The sequence below is a fragment of the Micropterus salmoides genome, unplaced genomic scaffold (assembly GCF_014851395.1).
Source record: "Micropterus salmoides isolate LMB-PRFRI ecotype aquatic unplaced genomic scaffold, ASM1485139v1 Ms_hic_scaffold_1, whole genome shotgun sequence".
Lineage (NCBI taxonomy): Eukaryota > Metazoa > Chordata > Actinopteri > Centrarchiformes > Centrarchidae > Micropterus > Micropterus salmoides.
The window spans coordinates 38,562,429-38,587,415 of NW_024040040.1; the positions used below are offsets into that span (position 1 = coordinate 38,562,429).

A 24,987-nucleotide genomic window follows, 5' to 3' on the forward strand; every position below is an offset into this window, starting at 1 on the left:
AGGTTTGTTTCTCACTATGGTAGGGAAGCTATCTGACCTGGAAAACAACCACAAACATTTTGAATTTTACTGCAAAAAAATACCAAAGCTGTAAATTCACGTGGTAAATTTTTCCACTAAGGGCAACATCAACTATCATCAAGCAGTCCTCTTTATTTCTGCAGACACCCGATAAACAGGATCTGCCATCTGTCTTGTTAATTGGGAATTTAAAACTAGGCCTAAATGATGGAGAGGTCAGATGTTATTTGGTGCCATCAAAGGAAAACGCTCCGTAGCACTTCAAATTGAAGGTGAATACATTCTGCAGGTAGCCACACACTTCATGTCAAAATGTCACTTAATTAAGCAGTCCTGTTTAAGTTGTGTGACATCAATTAGAAAAGTCTCAATGTGAAATCGACTTGTTTCCAGTTCTTTTGTTTGTGTCTTTCTGGTGACACGCCTTGGTGGTACAAGAGCCGCGTTTCATTATCTTATCAGATGAATTGTGGAAATTATATATAAAAAAAAGGTTTAACATAAATAAAACATCAGGGCTGTAGTCAGAGGCTGTGTGTGCAACACGATGTAGAAAGTCACTGTAGGTTGTTGATTCTTGGATCGTGTAAAGCTGTTTTTGTTTGCGAGATATCTTGAGGCCGTTTCCAACAATTCGGGAAAACATGATTGCTCCTGTTTAAGGTGTGAATTTCCTACCTAACAAGGACACTTAGCAGCTTGTAAGCGCCAGAAACCCCACAAATGGTGTTGAATAGCCCCCCCCTGTATTTCCTCACATGCTAAGCAGCTTCTCTGGGAAGGGACAGTCTCCAGCTTGGCAATGGGGGTCTTTCTAATCCAACTTGTTTTCACTGTCTTGCTGGGAAGAAAGCGTTTGCACATTAGCCCTACATTAGCTTGAACAAAAGACATGCATTCCCGAAAGTTAGTCTTTCACCACTGAATGACACCCTGCATAGTCACAGGGAGCCCCTACTGTGCGCACCCATCGACTTTTGCGCTATCTCTAAGCACCGCCACAAAATTATTTATTCAGCATATCTGACCACTTACAAATTGTAAATTGTCCTCAGAATAGAATAGTTTTTTTGAGTGGTTTACATGTGCATGGCTGGCTCTGTGGAACCAGGCTACCCTCTATCAATAATAGCCTACTATGCAACTTGGTTAATTTTCAGCGTAATCCTCAGTTTAAAAGGAATTCCAATGACTCAAATACTTTAGAGACTAATTCATTTGATATAGCATATTTAAAGGTATTTCTCGTAAACTGCTGCAATTTCCAATTTCTTACATTTGTATATTAGCCATTCCTTATGTATATTGATCACCAAAAATTGTTGATTGCACGTAAGCTTCAATCGAAATCACTTTTCTCTCTTGCACCCCGCCCCATCCCCCATACGTGGCGCGTTTCGCCTCTGCGCCCAAGTGTCACTCTCTAGAAGAAAGTCTTGATGGTTTTATGTAGCTAATATGACATGTTCTATGGTTTAAATATAGATAGTAAGGTGGAGATGTTGTCATTGTCTCTGTAGTTATTAAATGTAATTGTGGTAAGTGTATCGCCTACTCCAAATGCTCACTTAATGCTTTAGGCCTTCATGCGTAAATCTTCTTAGCTTTGATTCCAAAGCAAACTCGGAATCTCTGCTTTGTAAGTGGCACGTTGATATTATCATAAGGGTTATTTACAGGTTTACTGTCTTTCTCTCGCCCCTCCTCTTACACAGACCCTCCCCAGCACCCCGGGGCGATCAGTCATGCTACACTCAGATAACGCCTCATTCTCCCCTAGATTACGCAGCGGGGTTTACATGAAACTGTTAATTGTTTGCTCTTCAAATAGAGTCAGCCTGGAGCCAGCAGTCTGCCAGAAGTTAAGGACCGACTATTTGACCTCCCTCCCCCTCTCCGTGCTCCTGTCCGAACCCCCCGGCTGATCAGCATGACAAAACACTGGTGGGAGCAGAGCCTCTTGGCACTACCCTCTCTGTCCCACCTTGGAGAACACCACGACAATCAACTTGACTTCCACAGAAATGCGCTGCAGAGTTTTCCTCCCCGCGGCGTAGCGCGGAGCACTCCAACCCAGCACTGGCCTCAACACCCGGCCCAGATGGTTCCCCAGCAGCAGTCGCGTTTGGAGAAGCCCGCAGCGCTGCCCGAACAACTCACCAGTGCCACGGCATTCATGGATAAAGCCGTACCACCGGGCTCATCATACCCGAATCCGCAAGATGCCAGCAACAAACGGGAAACTGTTAACCCGGAATCGTGGAACAATGACCGGGAGAAGAGTAGCAGCAGCGCTGGGAAGAAAAAGAACTATCAGCGGTATCCAAAACCACCTTACTCGTATCTTGCTATGATTGCTATGGTCATCCAGAGGTCCCCAGAGAAGAAACTGACGCTATCTGAGGTAAGAATTAATTTCTATCTCACGTGTTTGAGTTCCCAGTGCTATTCTGGAAGTATTTTGGTAAAGATGGCTCATGGTGTGTTTTACGCACGGTGCTGCTTATGATGTTCACTTTTGTCCCGCAGCATTTTATTGAAATAAATCTCAGGTGAAGTACAAGACTCTGTAGTATAGTTGTATTAGTAAAGTAGGTTCCTGTACGTTTAATCAGAGTAAATGTCACATTTCTATTAAACATAGCTGACGATTACCCACTGACAAACGTATCATTTACAGTTCATGATCTATGACACAAAACAGCAGCCTCTTGGTAAGTGAATACCACCACTACCATTCTTGGTGTGCTTTGATAAGGTTGCACTGCAGTGAAACCAGACACTGATCTGTATCAGGAACGTGATAAGATTTACAGTTCATGGTAAAATCACCTTTCAGTTAGTAGCATGGCTTCTCTGAAGTTGTTATATTGCCCATACAACTTAATTTCTCATATTTTAAGTGTTAATATCCATTCTCATCTTTTTTAAATAACTAAACAACTTGAAGTGAATTGTACATCATGTGTAGTTGGCATCCACTTCTGCCCAATTACCCTTACATTAACTTTAAAGCTCTAAAATCAATGTTATGTCACCACATCAGTATGTCTTTAGCATTGGTCTGCTGCATAGCTTACCCAAACTGAAATATGGCAAAGAAGAGCATCTTCTTCAGACAGCCATACTGACGTATTGTTTTGATTTCTAGATCCTCAAGGAGATCAGTACTTTATTCCCATTCTTCAAAGGAAACTACAAGGGCTGGCGGGATTCTGTGCGACACAATCTCTCCTCTTATGACTGCTTTGTGAAGGTATGTATGTTGAAAACTGTTAGACAATTTTATGGTTAAATCCTGGTTAGTCTCATCAGTGTGCTTGATGGAAAAGCTTCCCAAAATAGAAGATTAACATCTGCATTGCACTGCCCTGCCCTGAGGTTTGTGATCCTCTTTAATCATTGTAGAAATACGCTTGAGAACCTTCAAACTGGTTTTAAGATTTTATCTTTCAACCACTGTTATTGAGATGGTAAACTGTGACACTTAAAGCTCTCTCTAGATTATCAAGTCAAGTGCTCATCTCACTGTCCATCCTCCCTCCACCTGTAGGTGCTGAAGGACCCAGGGAAGCCTCAGGGCAAAGGCAACTTCTGGTCGGTGGAGTTGAGCCGTGTTCCTCTGGAGCTCCTCAAGAGGCAAAACACGGCTGTATCGCGGCAGGATGAGACCATCTTTGCCCAAGATCTGGCCCCCTATATCCTGCAGGGACACAAGCCAGAATCGGTGCCTCCCTCTGCCGCTGTCCCAGCCCTCCCTCCTATGTGTTCCACAAACCCCTCCCCACCGCAGGAGGATTTGTTCCGACCCAGGCTGGACTCGTCCTTCGCCATCGACTCTCTGCTACACAGCCTGCGGCCACCTAGTGCCTCTGAGGATATGGATGTGTCTACCAGCGACTGCTGGGGCAAGGTGGAGCGCCCTCACTCTTCGCCACCTCCACGACCCCGCTACGCCTCCTCTGCCCGTAGTGCTTCGGCCAGCTCTGCGAGCCCGGCCTCCACCTCCTCCTCCTCTGATGAGGAATGGAAAGGGATGTCCCTTTCTGGCAAGCGTATTCCTCTTGATGGTGAAGCTGGGTCAGATGGTTATGAGGACTTCAGGCCGCCACTGCACAAGTTGGCCCGACGGGAGACTGTTGCACCGCCATGGGAGCTCCCTACCTCCTACGCCAAATACGCTCCCCCCAATGCTGTTGCCCCACCCAGCATGCGGTTCAACGGAGGTCCTCTAATGCCACTGCATAGTGGACTTCCCATTTACGGCTATAGTGGCTCTCCCGTGGCACCTAGTCACTTCTTAAGTCATGCCTATTGGCCCATCCTCCCCAGTGGACGTGTTTCTGTCCAAGCCCCTCCCCTCATCATGGACCTGGACAACATGTTGCAATCTGTGCCTCCAAATAAGAGCGTGTTTGACGTTTTAGTACCAACCAATCAAAACTCTCATTCACATCATCAACCACCCAGTCAGTACACCCTGCAGAATGGGCCTCCCCTAAACAGGTACCCTCAGTACTGACTTACTCTGAAATACTGACTCCTTTTACTTTAACTGAACCATACTGTCACTCAAACACGCACAGATGGGAGGGAGGTTTAATCACAACCTCCAGCTCAAGAGTTGTTCACAGCTTATTATGCAAAAGGTCACTGAACTACACACAGCATAAGGAATGGATTCAGGTTTTTAGCAAGCTGAAATGTCAGTGATTCAAATACCCTCTTGTTTCTCATCATTTTGTGGAGTATTACCTGGAGAAAATGGACCTCAAACAGCTATACAACAAAACAAGTATCTACCTCAGTCTTTCAAGGAAATGGAGTGTGTATTACTACAGGCTCTTTGCACTGACTGTCTTATTTGTACAGCTTTTTATTGCCATGAATTTGCTTCCTTACACACATGTCTACCTGTTGTGGCCGCTGAATGTATTGTTGGATATAATCTTGAATTTTACAGTTATGTGAAAAACCAACTGTAGATGGTACGTACAGTATATTGTGTCAAATTATTTTTTTTTACTGTTTTTCCTGACAGCATTTTAAACAGAATATAGGATTATTTGGTAAATAACTAGCATCATTTCAGTGGAAACATCTATTTTTCCTTGCATGCACACAGAAATATACAGAACAAGTCGTTTACCTTCATTTACCTTAAATTTCAGTAAGTCTGGACTGTCTGCATTGGTCCAGTGCAGCTACAATAGCATATTGACCTAAAAAAAGCCTTTCTGCAATTTCACCCAATTTTTGGCTTTTCATTTAGGGTGTTAACTGATGTTTTCTGTGGTGGTGTTTTGAGATTTGACTGTTTCACATTACATTAAGACTATTTGTAGCCATAAAATGGGCTATATTTTAGATTATAGTTGATGTGTAAAAAAGGCTGCACGTTCTCAAGACACAGGAAACAATCAACCACTATTCAACCAGTATCTGCCTCTGTTTATTAATGTTTCCTGTGGACTTTGCACTGCTGGTTATTTGCACTATTTTGATGTCATTATGATGGTCTTCCAAAGGAAATTGCTTATAAATACCTACCTACCTTGACGGGTGAATGTTTTGTCAGATTTTTGCCATTTGCCTGTGGTCTTGTTAAAGGTTTGTACAGTACTGAGCTGAAGTGAAAGCAGCTCAGAGGTTTAAGTATCAAAAGAAGGTTATGGAGTTCAACAGGGTATGTAATAAAACGCTGTTTATTTTAACTGTGCTGCTCAATGGTGTGTGTGTATAGAAACAAGTTAATGAAAACTGCACAATCTCAAACAACTTTATGTTCATGTTATTCGTACATGTTGGATTCTACTTTGTCACTGTATTTACTTTGCTACAGTCTTTTTCTTCCATATTGTAGAATTTGACCATTTTGAATTGAGAACTTGTGCTCCAATCGAGGAAACTGTCTTGGCGCAAAGTGTATTTTTAAGTTGCATAAATTAAGACTTTCAGACAGTCATGGTGGCATCTTTCCCATTGGTAAATACAAAGTTCTAAATTCTCATGGCAGCTAGAGGAAGAGTTGAAGCAGTAACATCAGGAGGTGCATGAGAGATGCACAGTATAATGTAAAAACACCACAATAGCCTCCCATCTGACTTTGTAGTCATTTGGTGCCTAAAATGTAAAATATGCACTTGTAAAACTAGCAGGATATAAATATTCAAATGAAAAGTAAAAATGTGAGTTGCATAACATGACATTAGATTGTAACATATGTAAATATAATTTTATTATTGTAGCTGGCCACGGTGGAACTAATTTGGACAATTTTATATTTTGTTGAGTTTTATCTTTACCAATGTCTTATTTTTTTTAGTTTAAAAAAAAATCCTAATTTGTAAAGTAACTCCAGCTGTCAAAATCAATGGAGTAAAAAGTACAATATTTCCTTCTGAGAAGTATAAAGTAACAGAAAATGGAGATACTTAAACAATCTGAGAAATTGTTTTGTTGCTTAACTTTAGTGTTTTCCCACTTTTACAATTTCACTCTGTTTCCTAACATACAGAAGCCACTAGTTCTGTTATTAGTGCTGCTATTAGTCTGAGCATTACTAATGGCATGCTGTTATAATGTAACCAACAAAATATTATGTAGATGCTTTTCCATCTCCAGACAGATTGGCTGATGCAAGTGTTGCAATTTTCTTCTTTGACAAAGCATTTGAATTAACTGGATATTTTGTCATAAATAAGGACTTTGTCTTGATTCATGCTTGTGTCTCACATTCTCCTATAAGTGTAAAGATGGAGAGATTGTTCCAGGCAGCAGCAGGGGGTGTCTCAAATCCTCTTATTATGATAGATTGTTTTACCACAGGAATTGTGAACTATAAACAAGGAAACTATCTTTGATCCACAGTCCGTGGCCTCTGCATTGGAGTTTCCAGCACACACAGCTGATTTACATCAACAGTCCAGCAGCCGTCAGCCTCCTGCTGTTTCCACTATCTCTTTATCAGCTGCCTACGCATGCCTGCACTCCCTCACCATCCTTCCTCCTCTTCTCCCAAATCATTCCTGACCAAAAGATGGGAGGAGGGGACACCACTTAAACAGGGACCCCCCCAAACACACATTCTGGGTTGTATCTCTACAAGCCAGAATGTTTGTTTGGATGCATGACTGGATGTTGGTGTGTTGTACGTGTAACTGTTGCAAGTCCCTGATCAATAACACCTGGCAGCAGTAAAGGCTCAAATAATTTGAACAGCTTACGCAATAAACAAATATTTTTGATAAGTCAAATCAATGTTACATGCAACAAGAGCAACATTACATTATTAAAATGATATGGAGATAGAGCATGCTAAAAGAACCACGTCACAATTGAATTTCACAGTATGATTTGCTAAATCTTTGCAATCATTTCACCAAACAGATTCCCCCTGTCTTACAACCAGAAATAATTAAATTAAACCGTTTTCTTTGAAAGACAGGACTGGGGGGGGACAAGGGCAACGTCATTAGTAGAAACTGGGTTTATTTGTCCTGTTAAAATAACAGAACAGTAAGAACCTCATGGTGTTAGCTAAGTTATTGATCCAGGTAAAAACAGATTAGCATGTTTCACATGTTTGACCAGTTTTAGATTGGAAACCATTTAAAAAGTGAAAAACATTACAGTAGGCAAAAATATACACAATGTGTTGGCTAACACGGCAAATACTTATTATCAAAACAGGACTGCAAAACTTTCTTGGGGTTACTGAGATTTTTCTTGTCTAATAAGAAAAATATTCCAATTAACAAACAAAATGTTAAATTTATCTGATCAACATGTTTTGTGTCCATCACACAAATCTGCCTAATGTTATAGCCTGATCTGTTCCTATTCAGTCACCTGGCCTGTGAATTTGTTCCATAAACCATGATAATGTGACATTTCTGTTTCTAGGCTTCAGTTGTTTAGCTAACTTTAGTATGTGCTTTCTTTATTCCTCACACTATAATGCTTGTTGCCACTGTTTTTTTTCAGTCACTTTAAATAATCTTTCCACCTTTGACAAAGAGCCCCACTCTGGTTGTCTTTCCCAGCCCTCACTCTGCTTGAGTAATTTCCTTCTCCTATTCTGGCCTGTCTGTTAACTCTACCTCTCTTTCTTATTTCTTTTCACACTCCCTCTTGTGCCATTCGGTATTCAAAGACGCTTCCTCTCTCGGGGAAAGTCTTATTTAAGCGCCTGCGCTTGGTCTGGGGTCTCCTGTTCACATCCTCCTCTATTCCGTACCCCCCTCCTCCAGGGGTATAGAGGCAGAACATGTCCTGGGGGAGACACACAGACAGAGGATTCAGCACACAAATCATCAGTTTATAACAGTTACCTGATCAAAATGATAAAATGTAAAGGATTAACCAATAAGTATTTTGATTACTTTCAGAGTGAATGGCCATATTTGAAATGTAAAGCTAGATTTAGCACATGTTATGGTATCATATGTGAAGTCAGAAGCCGTCTTAAGATGTTTTCTTTCAGTTATTTGTTATTTGTTATTAGAATACAATATTTTTTCATGTAAAATTACAAAAATAGGTTTGTTATTGTAGTGTAGTTATTTGGAATAAGTAGTGCAATAATCTGTATACTTGATAGCTTTTGTTTCACACATTACACAGTCTTACCCCAGGCTGAAGGCTGATGCTGGTTTTGGCTCCCAGGTTGAGGACTCGGCCGTCTGCCCTGTGAAGCAGGTTCAGCCCTGCTGCACCCTCCTCACCCCCTAACCAGCAGAGAGAGGTTAGAGAGGTTAGAGTATAAACAGTAGAAGAAAGAAAGAGGCCACTAATCACTAAGGAAGACGCTATCATGATAATAGCTGCTGAAGATTTTTGTAGAGAGGTTCAAAGGGTCAGAATTTACCCTGGAGGCCGTAGGGGCGGGTGGATCTCCTCTCGGTCAGTACAGACAGAACCACCTTGCTCCTGAACAAAAGTTTCCGCATTACACCGTCTCCACCGCAGTATTTTCCTGCACCTCCTGAACCAGGCCGCAGAGAGAACTGCTCTAAAATGACTGGATATCTGAAGGCCACACGGACAGCAGCAACATACAGACCAATTATACTTTTTAGACCATTATTATTACGGGACACAACAAATTTAGACTTTAAGTTTCTTCTGTCTGACCTCTTCTCCAGAATCTCAGGGTCAGTGATGCGGGTGTTGGTCATGTGACTGTGAACTCCACTCCGCCCACTCCAGCCTGGCCCGGCCCCCGCTCCACCAGCAACTGTCTCATAGTAACCTATCCTCTCACTGCCAAATGAAATGTTGTTCATGCAGCCCTGATGGAAAGAGGAACGACAATAACTAAGCAAACACCACAAAGAAAACAGGAGAGGTGACATTTCTTTATGTACAAATCTAGTTTTTCTCACCTGAGAAGCGGCGCACACCTCAAAAGCCCTAAATATGACGTCAACCACTCTCTGGGATGTGAGTACATTTCCTCCAACCACAGCTGCATTCTGGGAGGGCTGAAGGATTGAGCCAGGGGGTATGATGACTTTAATTGGTGCAAGACAGCCCTGGATTTGACAAAAGGAAACAGTTGAATAAAAAAAACTATTTGAACAGTGGGTAATTGCAATCGAATATCATTTCTCAAGCATCTGAATAAAAAATTTAATCCGTTTCCTGACAGTAGTGGGGGAAGTTTTCCTTGCAGGTGTCAAAAACATCCGAGTTATTGGGTTTGATCATGACATCACAAAGCAGCCCGACTGAGCGTGCCTGCTTTAAAAAAATGTAATCAAACTTGACATAAAACCCACCCATGGGTCTTGGAATAAACCACTTTACCTGATTAAGGGGGATGTCCTGTCCGACCATACAGCGCAGGCAGTAGATGAGGGCAGAGAGTGTGATGGCGCGTGGAGCATTGCAGTTCCCCCAAACCTCTGTTCCCGTTCCTGTGAAGTCAAACACCGCACTGCCCTGTGGTGACGGAGGATTTTTACATTTTACTGCATATTCACTCTAAGAAATGATCTGAATTCATCTTCTCCGTGCATCATGAGGAGGTTCTCCCTGCTAACCTCTTCTTCATTTATCTGAACCCGCAGTCTGATTGGCGTCCCATCATCCATGAAATCCTCCGACTCCACCTCCAACGAGCCAGTCTGTTGCCGTCGACGACGTGCAAAGTCTCTCAGCATGTCCCTCACTGCCAGCTCTGCGTTACTCTGAAACATGAACACATAGGTTGTGGTAGCGCAGCACCAGCAGTACTTATTACTTTTCAGAATAGTAATATTTAGTTTTTATGGTTTCATTTGTAGCCACAGTTACCTGAATGTATCCCATGTAGGCCTGGACCACGGCTAACCCATAACTGTCAATCAACTCCCCCACCAGCTGGCTGCCTCTCTGATTGGCTGCCACCTGAGCTCGCAGGTCTGACAGGTTGTCATGCAGATTACGAGTCCCAGAGCAGTCTGGGTACTGGGCCGGAGCCATCAGCGCTTCAGTTACAGCTGATATGGAGACAGAGGGAAAAAACAAGAGAGAAATCCAGTGGGAAAAAACAAGAGAGAAATCCAGTGGGGAAAAACAGACAAACAGTAAAGCATTATGGGAAGTGAGAGTGAAGAAAGTGAGGTGAATGTTAAATAAGATGTAAATTGATTCATCAGCTCTCCTCAGAGGGCATTGGTTTTGCATGTTTAGAGCATTAACTACATATGTACACATATAATCAAGATTACTGCTGATCATTTCCCAAAGCAAGCATTAAGGTTTTACACTGATTTCAGCCACTGGTTTACAGTCACTTCATTATGCTAAAAAAGTCATTCCAGAGAATGAACCCAGTCACTTTAAATTTACTTGTTAACTTACTGTTGCGTTATAACACAGTTGAGAGTAGGGGTGGGGGGAAAAGTTGATTCTTAGATGTATTGCAATTCGGACTTGGACGTTTCTGAATAAATTCGCAAATGTCAAATCGATTATCTGAATGTTGATAAGAAGATGAGCTCCAAGTTTCAGTCTGGTAGTAAATGTACAGTGTAGGTCACAGTGTATCCGTTAATTAAAGTCTGTCTGTCTGTTTTGCAACTGCCGTAAAAGTGAAGGCAGTTTGTGCTAGCTAACATCTCTTCAGACTGAGGTCTGGAAGCTGAGCAGAAAAGCTAACATCACCTTTTTTTGGCTGCTAGTTCAAGTCATTCATCCACATAACTGGTACACAAATGAACAAAATGCCGTTTAGCAAGATTACAATAATCTCCTTACAAGACAAGACACAATACAACCATGTAACGTTAACTACACAAGATGACACAAAAAAAACCCAAACAGCTCAATTAAGGCAAAGTGAACTGTGGCTGGAGCATTGTAAAGTGCGTGGTGAAGCCCGGATCTGAATCTATACTAATAACAGTAGCATCCGAACTGAAAATAGCAGCAACAGAGGTCAGTAGTAAATCTGAAATAATGCTATGTAAAGTTAGGGAGTAAAGTAAAATAATCACATGTAATTACTACCTACTTGGTTGGATTATTATAAATTATTTGCTTTGAAAGTAAAGTTTAAAAGTGTTCACACAGTGAGAATGGTGTTACAATTGCATCGTAGCCCTCATAATCGTAAACAAATCGTAAGGTACCTAGAGGTTCTCACCCTAGAGGTAACGCACCGTGATATCGAATCGAAGACAGGCCACGAAAATTCACACCCCTACTTGCAAGCAGTGGCTATATTAAAAATACCTTAATGGTGTGTTTTAAGACATTCTGATTCATGAGATGTCAGTCTGCTGCCAAACAGCAACTTTTTAATGCGAGAAATTACCAAATTCATAAGTTGGTATGCTTTAAAAATAGCTTTACTTTGTCAACAAGCTACAGCTCTGTATTATCTCTGACCCCCTCTCATCAGTCTCTCACTTTCATGCTTGCTTCACCTCCTCCTCTCTTACCCTCTTCCTGGAAGATGCCCCCTGTGACGAGTTTAAAGGAAGTGAAGACGGCACCCTCCTGCTGTAGAGAGGTGGAGTGGGGGGGCATGGAGCCCGGGGTGATGCCTCCAATGTCAGCATGGTGCCCCCTGCTGGCTACAAAGAACACTGGCCCACTCACCCCTTTCCTAAACACCTGGGGTTAAAAGGGGGAGGAACAAGGAAAGGAGGTATATAGTAAAAAGAAAAGATTGATAACGGGGAGAGCAAGGATGTAGACAGACAGACTGACCGGTGTGATGACTGTGAGGTCTGGGAGGTGGCTGCCCCCAGCGCATGGGTGGTTACTCAGAATCACATCGCCTTCTTTCAGCGTGTTCCCTAATGATCTGATCTGCAGAGAAAAGAAGAAGAAACACAACATCCTGTCTGTCAGAATGGGGTGTTTTAGTGTTTTTAGTGTCTTTGGTGTTTCAGTAGCATGTCTAAACTCAGAGGTACACATCCCTCACCTGGTACTGGACGGTCTCCTGCATGGCTCCCAGGTGGACAGGGATATGGGGTGCATTTGACACTAAACCACCATCTGGCCCGAACACAGCACAGGAGAAGTCGAGACGTTCCTTGATGTTGGTGGAGATGGAGGTTCTTTGGAGAACTCTACCCATCTGTTCTGTAGGGGAACAGAGATGGAACACAACTGAGCAAGCAGACAGGAAATAAATACTCCACTTCACTCCATGCTCCCTCGCTTTCTGCCTTCCTTCCTTCTAGTTTCTCTCCAACAATCTTCCAACCCCCTCCTCATCCTCTCGCCTCTGCTGGTGTACCTGCTATGCTCATGAAGCGGTGGGAGAAGATGGACAGCTGCACAGTGTTGAGCTCAGTGCCAAGGGCGTAGTGAGGGTCGGAGCCTACAGTCATACAAACATCGCCCCCTTCTGTCAGACGGGCCTCACAGCACGGCTCCACCAGGATGGTACTGATGGAGCAGATAAAAGTATAAATTTATACAAGTTCACTTCAAACTTAACCCAGAAAAAGTAAGTACAGTGGATGTGTGGATGTTTCCGAGCATGTTTCTGTGTGTGTGAGCATATATATATATATATATATATATATATATATATATATTCTGACTTTAAAGAAACAAATTTAACATTGAAGTACACTATGCTATACTATAATAAAAAAGCAGGTAGTCCTGATTTGTCCCTGATTTCGATCTGAGTCTTATGGAGTCCGATCCAATATTTATATTTACCTACATGTTTATTAAATATATATCTGACACACTGAAATTACAGCTGCAGCACACCTTGTTTTTTTCACAACCTACTTGATACAAATATTGAAGGTCCTGATTCAAAACTATAAAGTTGATAAGCTTAATTTGTTGACATAATATGAATGAAAGTTTAACTTGGAGAATATGACCTGTTTCCTCCTGAAACTGACGTTGTTAAAGAATATTTATTAGGGGGCTTAATTGATGTACCAGGGAAAGGTAAGACAGGTATAGCTTGGAGTCATTAGCTGAGCCCACAAGTGTTTAGTGACCTTCCAACTCTAGTTATTTTATTCATGTAATTGTCCTTGTTAAGGAGACAACAGTTAGACTGATAAGGGATAGACAGTAGCTCAGGCGTCAGGCTAGTAGATATCGGTGTTCTCTGGGAATCTGGCAAGGTTGAGTTTTAAGAATCTTCCAATATGACGTAGCATTGCAATCTAAACATCAGATAGATTAGTTGTTCTAGGTTAAGACCAGTTACAGATGAGGGGAAACACTACAGGCAGTAAGGGGAAGACAGAAACATAAAAAGGGACCAAAAGATGTAATCCTTCAGATTAGCACTGGCACTGTAGCAACTTGGCTGGGCTCAATAAACCATGCTATGTTAAGTCTTCATCAGTCTCTGAAACTTCTTCACCACACCTAAACCTGGATCACAATATTTCTTCAACAAATGTGAAGCGATCAGTTAGAGAAGACGTCTCACTCTGGTGGAGTTTATGTGACTACAGAAACACTCACAGCTGTATGCAACACTAGCAGGCCGGCAAAATGCAGTAGAATTCAGTAAAAACAGGATCTGATTTTGATCATCTCGGGACGTTTAAAAAAAAAAAAAAGAGAAAAGGGCTTCATTGATGTTTATGTTTATTTGAAAGCTAGAATTAGCATTAATGGGAAAATGCCTGCCTGTTTTTGTCGATGATGATGGCTGGTCCCTGGATGCTTTGACCACATGGTAGCTCCTCCCATAGATACACACTGGTGTCCATGTAACCTTCCTCAAAGTAACACTTGGTCGTCTACAGGGAAGAAGAAACAGATAAAATGGCCACATGATAACTGTTTCCAGACCAAAATTTTGTTCTGACTTTTCATACCTTTGAAAACTATTTAATTCATAAGTGTTTTAATTGTTCAGCATAATATATGTTTGTAAAAGGAAGGGGAGGGAATTAAAAGAAAATTATCTGTTATCTGTTATTCCCTGTCTAAGTTGTAAGAATTCGTCTGTGTGTTTACATATATGATAATTTCCGCTGTATGTGTACCGTGACTGGCTTGGCCTGTCCATGTCCCATCTTTGTTTTATACACCGATTTGATTCCAGATTTCCCACAACCCCTCACTCTGATGTCATCAACCATGATTGGTCTGTCTGGGATGGTGAATCCAAACTCCGTCAGATAACTAAAAGAAGAAAAAAACAAAGGAGGTGCCACATAAGAGAAGGAGAAGAAACGTAGACTGAATGTAAAGAAATGTCCGCTCTAAAGTTTACTAAGCTTATCCAGTGTTGGGCAGTAGCATCACTACAAGTTGCACCATTACTATCTTAACTACATTTCTCAGTAGCTTGGTGGTAGCGTCGCTATTTTCTGAATCAAATAGCTTTTCAGTAACAAAGCTCTTTTATTGACCGAGTAGCGCGGTAGCTTCCGTGTGACGGTGACATCACGTACCAATCCTTGGGCTGATGTCTGTGACTTTGCTGCATGGGAATATAGACACACGTGACTGAGTTTACTTTTAATTGTGATAGTTACTGTAACACTTCTTGTGAGAAGGATCAGGGTCCAGCCTGGACACCTTTTCCTACTGAGAAGGAAACTTTCATATGTAGTGGCAGAAACTTGTTTCCATGAGATGAGATGAGACATTTCTCTCTCTCTCTCACTCTCTCAGACCTATTTCCATGAATGTTTAGGTTGCAATGTTGCCAGAGCACAAATTCACATATAAACAATGAAAAAAATATAATTAATAAACAATGAAATGACATTATAAAAACTAAAGAAAGAGGAATAAAAACAACAAAAACACAATATAGGCCTTTGTTACATTAAAAATATGTCTTGCTTTTTGACAAGCAGTATAATTTTTCAAAGGAACAATTATTAAAATAAGAAATAGTATTACATGACATACACATATACACATGAAAATGTGATAATTAAGTTACTTTATACAAACAACAATGGTTTATATATATATACACACATATATACACACACACACACACACACACACACACACACACACACACACGACCTAACTATAGAATATTTAAAAAATTGAAGTAACTTAGATGTAACTAAGCTACTTTTGTGTTGCTGTAGCTTAGCTCACTACATTTTCCAAGTAGCTTGCCCAACACTGAGCTTATCTCCTATGGAAAAACGACACATTAACTTGATAGTGTGTTTGCTTATGCAATGCGAACAGAGGGCTCAGCGGAGCAAAAGTTTAAGTGGCAATGATTTCTCCACTCATGAGTGAATACGGGTTGCAGTTTATTACAGCTCAGTGAATGAATAAACTTACAAATCTTTGAGCAAATGAGTAAAGAAAGAGCTAACCGCTTGGTGAAGGCACTTTTGAAGTCTCCAGATAGACAGGATTGGGCGTTGCTGGGGTAAGTGGCAGCGGTAACCATGAGAGCGCAGTCGGTGCCCTCGTAACGCAGGTGAAGGAAAACCTCAATGGTTATCTGGCCGCTGAAGAGGATAAAAAGAAAAAGATAAAAATGCATGTATTCAGGGAGTATCAATGAAAAAAAGTGTGTATTAACACAGCTGGAGAAGCATAAGGTTAACCCTAAACCATGCAGTGTTTTGTGGGTGCTGACCTGGTGAATCCACGTGTACAAAGTGTATCGTGGCAGCGTTTCGAGAGCCGCTCCACCCTCTGATCGAGCTTGCCGAAAGAGTCCTGTTCATACTTCAGTGAGCACGGCTCCTGCACTTCCTCCACCACGTCAGCTAGAGCCAGACCATAGGCTGACAGCACGCCGCTGTATCTACAACACATACACACAAATACATATTACAGCAAAACATGTTGCCCATGAACACGGCTCTTTCTTACAACACACATGCACATACACACAACCAATCACCCTTACTTATGTATAAAGACAGTCTTCATCCCCAGGGCTCGGGCAATAGCGCATGCATGTTGGCCACCTGCACCCCCAAAACAAGCCAGCACATGTTGAGATGTATCATGGCCTTTAGCCTATGTGGGTATGGGCCAAGAATGAGAGAGTGACAGAGACGGGAGGGTGAAAGTAAGAAAAAAAAAAAAACATGAATCATATATATATTTTAACAACCAAACATTCAGTAGCTGAGACTTTATACCTGTGTCAGAGCTCTGATTGGCCGGCACATGGCCTCATTTGCAACACGAATGAATCCCATAGCAACCTCCTCCACACTCATCTCTGACGTGCTGTTGTGCGACTGGTTGGGCCCATTTGTGGTAACCTGTGAAAAAACATTTTAGCCTTATCATCCCTACATCAATCCCCTACCGAATTATTAAGAACATCTGAAGCTCAGCTTAATATCTCAGTAAATATTAGTGCCTGTGATTTGTTAGAAGACAGGAAGAGGTTGATCTCCTGGGCCAGAAGATGGAAATGCTTCATGGTTTCTTCCAATGACAGTGGTTCGTTCTCCCCGGGACCAAAGATCTTTGGGAAGAAGGAGGGGAGGAGGCGACCCAAGGCTAAGTTGGCATCGGTTACAGTCAGAGGGCCACCTAAGAAAATCCCACAGGGAATCAATTTTATGTTTTTAAACTCATGCTGTTCTAAGTACAGGCTGCTTTTGTGTAAGATGCATTGCTAGGCGTTTCAGTCTTGTATTTTAACATATTTCATATAACTCTGTAATGAAATGTGAAAAAGCCCTGGAGATCTGACCGCTCACCTGCAGGGAACATCAACAATGAACTCAGAGTCAAGTTTCGTTTTGTAAACACACATTGCAGCTCAAACTGAGAACAATGAGGCAAGCTTCAGTTATATCATCTGAAACTTGGACTCTTACCTATTTTCAACCTTCACACAGTTAAACGAGATTATCAATCAGAGAAGGGGTATGGGAACAGAAAGCTCTGTGTGTGGCTTTTTGTCCGACAGCATGAAGGGTCAGATGAATGTAGGAGAATTATTTAAAAGAGAGTGAAACCATTGAAGGTTGGGGAAAATACTATCAACCAGGCTGTGTACTGAAGAAATCACAATAATACACTGAGAAAAAAAACGAAATAAAGGGAGTTACAGGGGACACCTATTACCTTTCCTGTAACAGGCTGGTCCTGGATGTGCACCTGCAGACTCTGGTCCAACCACAAACATCCCTGATCTGAGAGGGAAGTAAAGGAAGGAGAGATGAGGAAAAAGGAACAAGAAATAATTCAAATAAATTCTTAATTGATTTCAAATTAAACTAAACAACTGGATGCAGACAAGTAGCCGTTTTAATGAATGTGAGAGTACAAGGTCAGCTAGTTATTATTTACAACAGACTGGCAAGATTACATTCTCACATTAACCTCAAACTTTTAAAGCTTTACCATTGCTAACAAAATGGATCCCGTATTTTACATAGCTTAAACTGGGGTCTAATTTAATCATGCAGTAGGTGTTTAACTTAAGTTACATGTTATTCTTTTGTCATAGTCATTCATATCGCCTCACTCAGTTAATCATCCACCAGAACGATACAGGAGCATAAATTATGTATTCACTGTTTAAAGCTGCAGCTGGAAATATTTACCTGTTTTTTTGATATTTGCTTTTTTTATTGTACCAGCTAAATAGCAGATGTAAATAGATCTATAGTAAGTAGGACACAGGAGAGGAGCTTGATAGCTGAAGGGTCTGGCTCCCATTCTGCTTTTAGAGACTCTAGGAACCACAAGTAACCCTGCATTCTGGGAGTGCAGTGCTCTAGTGGCGTAATAAGGTACTATGAGCTCTTTAAGATAAGATGGTGCCTGACCATTAAGCTTAGGCTTTGCAGGTGAGCAGAAGGATTTTAAATTCTATTCGGGATTTTACAGGGAGCCAGTGCAGAGAAGCTGAAACATGAGAAATATGATCTGTTTATTTAGTTTTTGTCAGTACATGTGCCACAGCATTCTGGATTAACTGGAAAGTCTTAAGGGACAAGTGCATGATCTAGTTTTTTTCCATCATTTGGAGACAGGATGTGCCTGATGTTTTGCAGTGTTACATAGATGAAAACAGGTGGTCGTTGAAGTTTCTTTTATGTGAGAGTTAAAAGACATATCCCGATCAAAGATAACTCAGAGACGATGGAGTCCAGGACGATGCCATCCAGAGTAACTACAGTATATCTTTAGATAATGTGTTTCGGAGGTGCTTGAGGCCAAGTACAATAGCTTCAGTTTTGTCTGAGTTTAACATCAGTTAATTGCAGGTCCTGAAGGCATGATTTAAGTTTAGCTAACTGATTTGTTTCATCTGGTTTGATTAATAGATATAATTGAGTCTCATCTGCATAACAATGAAGGCTAATGGAGTGTTTCCTAATAATATTGCCTAAAGGAAGCATATATAAAAGGTGAATAATATTGGTCCAAGCACAGACACTTGGATTCATCATGTACAAACTGAGATCGATTTGATAAATAGGATTTAAACCAGCTCAGTGTTGTTCCTTAATGCAAATTAAAGGTTTGAGTCTCTATAATAGGGCGTAATGGTCAATTGTGTCTAAATCTAACAAGACAAGTACAGAGACAAGTACTTTGTTCGATGCATTCAGAAGGTCATTTGTACCCTTGTGCGATAGTCAAAAATCATAAACAAATGTGTGTCAAGACTGGCGACTGACTAACAGACCTGAAGAAGAGTCGTGATCCTCCGCCTGCAGCCACAGTGTTGATGTCCAGCTGAGGTGCCTGCAGGGTGACTCCAGCTGTTGTAGCCTCGAACACGTGTTCATATTGGCCTGCATACCTGCTTACATCAGTGGATGTTCCTGGAGAGAAAGACAAGAGATAGGCTTTCTCCTTAAATACACACAGAAAGAGATGTGTAATTCTATGTACAATGTGTAATTCCTGGCCACATTCGGCTCCTCTGCTCTTTTCTAATCGCATGTAACGTCAGAGCTTATCTTTATATTATCTCTGGATTAGTGGGTGTCACTTCTTCTGCAACAATGAAGTTAAAAAGACCATCGCCTTGTATGATGATCTGTGGTGAGGGGCACAAGCGGTATCAAAAGACAGGATGCCCTGTGGCTTGCTGTGTTAGCATGCTAACTTCAGTAGATATCTCCACAACACATTACATAGAAGTCTTGGACATAATGTCTTACACATTGTACCTTTAAACTGTAATTAATCTATGCACTTAATAACATTTTAAACAATTGCAAGTGAAAGACAGAAATAAATCAAATCTAATCAAATGTACTGAATTGACAAAAACAAAGAACTACAAAACAATGGCAGGAAGTTCCTCACATAGTCGGTGCACTCAGTAATTGTTTAGGGTACTAACAGTATTCCTCAGCAGTCCCCGTACTCACCACCCATGTCAAAGCCAATCACAGGTTTTTTCTCCATCTGGCTGTAAGAGGTGATAGCGTATCCCACCACACCCCCTGCTGGGCCGGACAGAACGGCCCGTGAACCGCAGAACTGCTCCATGGGTGTCAGACCACCATCTGACTGCATGAACAGGACATCCACATCCTGAGGATGGAGGGAAATAGGGGATGGAAGAGATCATTTCAATGTTCAGATGAAATAGGGTCTTAAACAGACACCCAGCTACTCAAAAATCTGGAAAACCCTCTCTGTGATCTGTAAGGTGGTGACTGATTTATACCTCTATAGACTAAACAGTAGACTAAAGAAAAAAAGTAAAAGAAAAACACAAATGTTGATCTGAAAAATACACCGGAACACACCTTCAGGCCGCCCTTGAACCCAGAGGTAAAGCCTTTTAAATACTGATGAATTTTGGGTGTGAGGTAGGCATCGGCGCAGACAGTGTAGCCCCGAGGGACCGCCCGCACCATGGGCATGACCTCGCTGGACAGAGAAACCTGGGTGAAGCCCAGACGACGTGCCAAAGCGCCCACTGCTTTCTCATGATCGGACCATCTAAAACAGAGAGAGAGAGACACACACAGGGAGAGGAATGGAGTGAAGCTAGAAAGCAAGTCGGACATAAAGCTCTTCTGCAATATCACCTCTGCTCTTTATTGTGTCTGTCTTATCACTTAAAAGCCTTTCAAGACAAATATTTCCCAATGGAAAGGAAAGTATGCATGTGATTTGTTGGTGTGACATGAAGCAAAACTGCTTTGATTACTTTCTTTATTATGAACTAGAAGTAATAAATCTGCTGACTGTTACTTCAACTGTGAATGGATTTCAAGGAACAAATGGAGGTAAAGAGAGAAAATGTTGAAGAGAAACATGAACTTCCACCCAGTTAACCTCATTGATTGATTGCATACAATAGAAACAGGCTAGTGGACACCAGATACCTCTGACATTTACAGCCTACTTTTACTCCCGCAGACACATACAGAGCAAAAATTGCATAAATGAGTATACAGTGACAAAAAGAAAAAACAACATATAAGTGAGCAGTGAGTTGGAAGTTAAGTTCCTGGCTCGGCGAGATGACCTGGGAAGGAAAGGAAAGCAAGCCAATGAAAGAAAGAGGGAACAACATATCAGATTATTGAGTAAATATGCCAAACAGTACAAAAACACAAGCTGTACTACTGACGTGTATGAGTGCAGCAGAAGCACAGCCAGACTGGTGATCCCGCGAGACAGAACTCCTCTCAGGTCTTTTTCCACTCGCTCCAGATCCAGCTCCCTCCACACCTCCAGAGAATCGCCTGTACTGCCTGAGGGACACCAGCACACACACAGAGATTATCAGGATTATTTCAAATTATACACGGCATTCAGGCAAAGCTCTCATGTGTGTGCGAGTAGAATGAGCTTACATTCCTACATTTACAACCAAAGAACATACAGAATATTGCATTTGTTGTAGCCCTGTCACCACCGAAGGCTGAGGATAACTACAGAGGAGATTTGGAGGCAGAGAGATGTTTGTAAAAACTTTTGTATTTATGCGTACATTTCATTTACATAATAATTCAAACAAAATGAGAAGTAATGCATAAGTAAACATAAGTAGTAAAACACGACTTACAGCCTCACAGAGCTGCTATAGCATGTAGCTCTTTTTTGTGCACTTATTGAAGTTAACTGAAGTAAGTTACTGATTTAAAAAACCTATATAACTGTCTGTAAACTGCGTTATGTATTAACAAGACTCTACAGCCAACCTTTGAGACTCTGTGAGGCTGTTCTCAGGCACCGCAGTGCTTTTTACCAAGGTGCAAACATGCTCACAATGATAATGCTAAGTTAAAATGCTGATGTTTAGCAGGTATGTTTACCATGTTCACCATCCTAGTTTAGCATCTTAGCATGGTAACATACGCTAACTAGCACTTAACATAAAGTAAAGCTGAGGCTGGTGGGAATGTCATTCGTTTAGCAAGTATTTAGTCATAAACCAAAGTATTGGACAAACTGAAATTGAAAAGTTAAGTGATTACCAAAGTTATTACAATATATCCTGAGATGGACATAAGTGTGAGTACCAAATTTCATGACAGTCAATCTAATGGATTTTGGGATATTTGAGTCTGGACCAAAGTGGTGGACTAACAGGCAGACTGATATTGCCATTAGCCAGGCTTCTAGCTTGGCTAAAAAAAATGTAGCAGCATAAAAGATCTACACTGCATTTAGGGTTTCGGCCAAAAAGTTGTGTTTCACACCTTTGACAATACGTTTGGGATCTTGTCTGGGCAGCTGGCAGCCATCTTGCCTGAGGACGACTCGCTCATCCACCTCTATTACCTCCTCGTAAAGCACTTCAGGAACTGCCACCTCCTGTATACACACAAACAAAAACACACACACAAGTTGTGTAAATTCAAAGCAGGTGTTCCAACAAGAGAAACATATGACCAACCGTACATGCCCGTGATATACTGATAAGACTGAGCGCAACATAATGCAGGAGGCTGGGTCAAATGTCAACAAGTAATGAACTAGTGGTCAGAGTAAGCCTCCATGTTTGTTTGATGGGTATAGTTTGCCTATACTGTATGTGAACAGCACTTAAAATTAGCAAAATATAGTTTATTGCAGAATAATCTATACTTTGTTATTCTAATTAGCCTTTTCTATATCTGTGTTTCCAAAAGTTTGCTCTGTAACACAGCATCAGCTTCATAGATCGGTGAACACTTAAACCATAAATGGTACAACTGGTCTGGGGACAAACTCCAACAACTGTCCCTTGTTTCTGTAACATTATCTGTAAGATAATGACTAAACCTTTGTGTTGCAGGGACACTAGACCTGTACCCAGGCTGCTCATGAACACCACATACAGTATAGTCAAAAAGGCATAATGATGACGATAAACGTGAATATGTTTGTGACTTGGGTAGCTGGGGTTAGGGGTTACGTAAGCCTTTCCGAACATTTATGTATTTACTCATGGGTTAAGAAAACAAGCATTACAAACCAAATCAAATAGTTTTGGCCTGGCCTGTGTGCCAATGTGCAACAAGTCCTTGAAGCCCAGTGTGACCAAGAGCGCGGTCCTTTCTCCCTCTCTCTCCAGGAGCGCGTTAGTTGCCACTGTTGTTCCCATTCGGATCCAGCCAATCATAGCGGTATCTACAGGCTGGTCGCGAGGAAAGACCTGCCCTGTTTCCTGTTATAAATCCACACAAATATGTACAGTATTTCACTTTACTGTTCATACAGATGATGTAGTGATGTAATATTACATATGAAATTATCTTAAATAATAGCTAAATATGATTTCTTTGTCTCTTTTGTGCTTCATTCGACTGCTGTCTTTACAGACATGTTTTGATCTGCTCTCAGGCTGTCGGCTTTATAATAATCTTAAAGTTCAACAAATAGTTTTTTAATACTCTGTTTTAAACTAAGGCAGGATTGCCTAACCATGCTTCCACCTTTTTGGCAATAGCCTGCTGGGCTACCTGTCCATTACAAATACAATATCTTTGTTTTGGCAGCTTCATTGGTATGCTTGGCATGTGTCTTGGGTCAGACTCATGTCATAGTATTATGGTAAAACTGTAATAAGAATTAAATTGAACGGAGGAGCACATTAGGAGTCAAAAGGCAAATCTCAGGATTCGGGACTTCCAAGTCAAGACTGCCATCTTGAACATCTCTAGCTCGACCAAGCCAAGGGCATCTTTTAAACCCAAATCCAGCCCCTAGTAGGTAGCAGTACCTAGCTTTCCAGTAACTCATCACTTTCAAGGCTTCAGGCAATGACCAGGTGTATTTCTTCATCTCCATTTGACCTCAAATTTCACAAAACTCTTCCCATGTAATTTTAACTATGAAATAATATTAATAATATTTCAGAAAAGTATGCATTAACACATCCACCTATCACAGAACCGGAATCAGCTTTATTGCCAAGCAGGTTTACACATACAAGGAATTTACTTGGTGTTGCTAAACAATAAACATGACAGGTTGAAAAACATAAGAAAGATCACATTACCTGTTCCAGTACTCTACGGATCCCCTCAGTGGGAGCGTCTTTGTAGTTCTGGGGGTCCCGGGACAGCAGCTTCAGGACTCTTTCTCGACCATCGGGCAGCCGGGCAAACACATCGGTGAAGGTGCCACCCCGGTCGATGGCAAAGTCGAATTTCCCCTTAGTCTCAGCCATCGTGAAGAGAGAAAAGAGCTGCTCCTGAGTGTGTGACTAAGGTAAGAGAGGGGGAGAGATTAGATACTCTACTCTGTAACATTATACTGATAAGGTTCCCTCACTGTCCACTTCTAGCACAACCAAGCTTATATAAGCCTGCCCACCTCTCATTGTCTTTCTCTCTCTCTCCTAGGCTCCTCAAGGTTTTGGGTTGGTTTGACATGTTGCTGCCTACAAAAAGATTAAAATACATTCCACTAGTGACGCATCTAAACGCCACACCTCATGCTTATATTTGTCTAAACAGTTTATATGAAAGAAAATCACTTTAACTTGGCTTGTCTTCCCTCACTGTCACATACATACTTTGAACTTAGTTCGTAGTGGCGTGATTTCTGCACCTTTTACACGGCATGTCAGAATTGTGCGTTAAAGGCAAATCCCAGAGGAACCCTGCAGGAATATAAATGAACCGGGACGGCCACCATAAAGCAAGATAAGGCAGGGAGACTCGTTTTTTGTTTGGGCGATAAGCAATGGCAGTGAATAATACGAGAACAGTTGCACTGCCTCAATGCTATCGAAATGAGCTCTGAATTAAATACTTGAGAGGCTAAACCTGGGGCTACAACCCATTGCAACTTGATGTGGTCTATGCCGAAGCAACGAAGCTAAAGTCGGTCGGTAAACGGACAGCTTTACTCACCTGTTCGCTGCTGGTGCACTGGCAGTGTTAATCTTTATAATAATCCGTTAACTATCAGATCATCCTCCCCTCACCTCTCTGTCGGCCTCGTTACTAGGAGGACCTCATCGAAGAACCTCTCTATCTGCGGCTGCCAGGGCTTTAAACCCCGCCCACATGTGAGTAGCTCAAAAAGCTTTGCTGTCTGTCGATATTAGTGTTTTTCCTGAGTGTAAGTGTAAAATGTTAGAGTTCTCTAAATGTGTCTATGTGT

At 41.5% G+C, this 24,987-nt stretch overlaps 2 protein-coding genes across 5 annotated transcripts; one reads left to right on the forward strand and one right to left on the reverse strand.

Annotated features, from left to right (window-relative positions):
* The first annotated feature begins 18 nt into the window (after nucleotides 1-18).
* foxh1 (forkhead box H1) lies at nucleotides 19-5,179 on the forward strand. 2 transcript variants are annotated; one of them, XM_038726677.1, is made up of 4 exons: nucleotides 19-310; nucleotides 1,853-2,425; nucleotides 3,173-3,277; nucleotides 3,575-5,179. In XM_038726677.1, the coding sequence occupies exons 1-4, from the start codon at nucleotides 242-244 to the stop codon at nucleotides 4,541-4,543; spliced, it is 1,716 nt and encodes a 571-aa protein (XP_038582605.1). In that variant the 5' UTR covers nucleotides 19-241; the 3' UTR covers nucleotides 4,544-5,179. The 2 variants fall into 2 exon arrangements, with proteins under 2 accessions (XP_038582605.1, XP_038582613.1); XM_038726685.1 differs by having other exon boundaries at nucleotides 20-293.
* Nucleotides 5,180-5,710: 531 nt separating this feature from the next.
* On the reverse strand, nucleotides 5,711-24,887 carry oplah (5-oxoprolinase, ATP-hydrolysing). 3 transcript variants are annotated; one of them, XM_038726648.1, is made up of 28 exons: nucleotides 24,735-24,887; nucleotides 23,876-24,082; nucleotides 22,850-23,041; nucleotides 22,092-22,206; nucleotides 21,017-21,140; nucleotides 20,184-20,379; nucleotides 19,800-19,965; nucleotides 19,106-19,244; nucleotides 17,533-17,600; nucleotides 16,817-16,992; nucleotides 16,590-16,715; nucleotides 16,352-16,464; nucleotides 16,076-16,246; nucleotides 15,807-15,944; nucleotides 14,499-14,637; nucleotides 14,137-14,249; nucleotides 12,761-12,912; nucleotides 12,443-12,603; nucleotides 12,223-12,324; nucleotides 11,952-12,126; nucleotides 10,321-10,505; nucleotides 10,068-10,214; nucleotides 9,832-9,966; nucleotides 9,408-9,557; nucleotides 9,157-9,314; nucleotides 8,891-9,051; nucleotides 8,653-8,750; nucleotides 5,711-8,295 (listed from the first exon to the last, which is right to left on the reverse strand). In XM_038726648.1, the coding sequence occupies exons 2-28, from the start codon at nucleotides 24,044-24,046 to the stop codon at nucleotides 8,143-8,145; spliced, it is 3,924 nt and encodes a 1,307-aa protein (XP_038582576.1). In that variant the 5' UTR covers nucleotides 24,047-24,082; nucleotides 24,735-24,887; the 3' UTR covers nucleotides 5,711-8,142. The 3 variants fall into 3 exon arrangements, with proteins under 3 accessions (XP_038582576.1, XP_038582585.1, XP_038582593.1); XM_038726657.1 differs by lacking the exon at nucleotides 24,735-24,887 and adding an exon at nucleotides 24,193-24,212; XM_038726665.1 differs by lacking the exons at nucleotides 5,711-8,295; nucleotides 8,653-8,750; nucleotides 8,891-9,051 and having other exon boundaries at nucleotides 9,172-9,314; nucleotides 9,832-9,941.
* Nucleotides 24,888-24,987: the final 100 nt, after the last annotated feature.

Bases quoted from the DNA above. Each gene is read 5' to 3' on its own strand.
- foxh1 (XM_038726677.1), top strand. From the start codon at position 242: ATGTTATTTGGTGCCATCAAAGGAAAACGCTCCGTAGCACTTCAAATT. The intron at 311-1,852 runs GTAGCCACACAC...CTCTTCAAATAG, and splicing joins AAGGTGAATACATTCTGCAG to AGTCAGCCTGGAGCCAGCAG. The intron at 3,278-3,574 runs GTATGTATGTTG...CTCCACCTGTAG, and splicing joins CTTATGACTGCTTTGTGAAG to GTGCTGAAGGACCCAGGGAA.
- oplah (XM_038726648.1), bottom strand. From the start codon at position 24,046: ATGGCTGAGACTAAGGGGAAATTCGACTTTGCCATCGACCGGGGTGGC. The intron at 14,638-15,806 runs GTTAGCTCTTTC...TTCTTCTTTTAG, and splicing joins AAAAGTGCCTTCACCAAGCG to TTATCTGACGGAGTTTGGAT. The intron at 8,296-8,652 runs GTAAGACTGTGT...TGTCTCCCCCAG, and splicing joins GCATCAGCCTTCAGCCTGGG to GACATGTTCTGCCTCTATAC.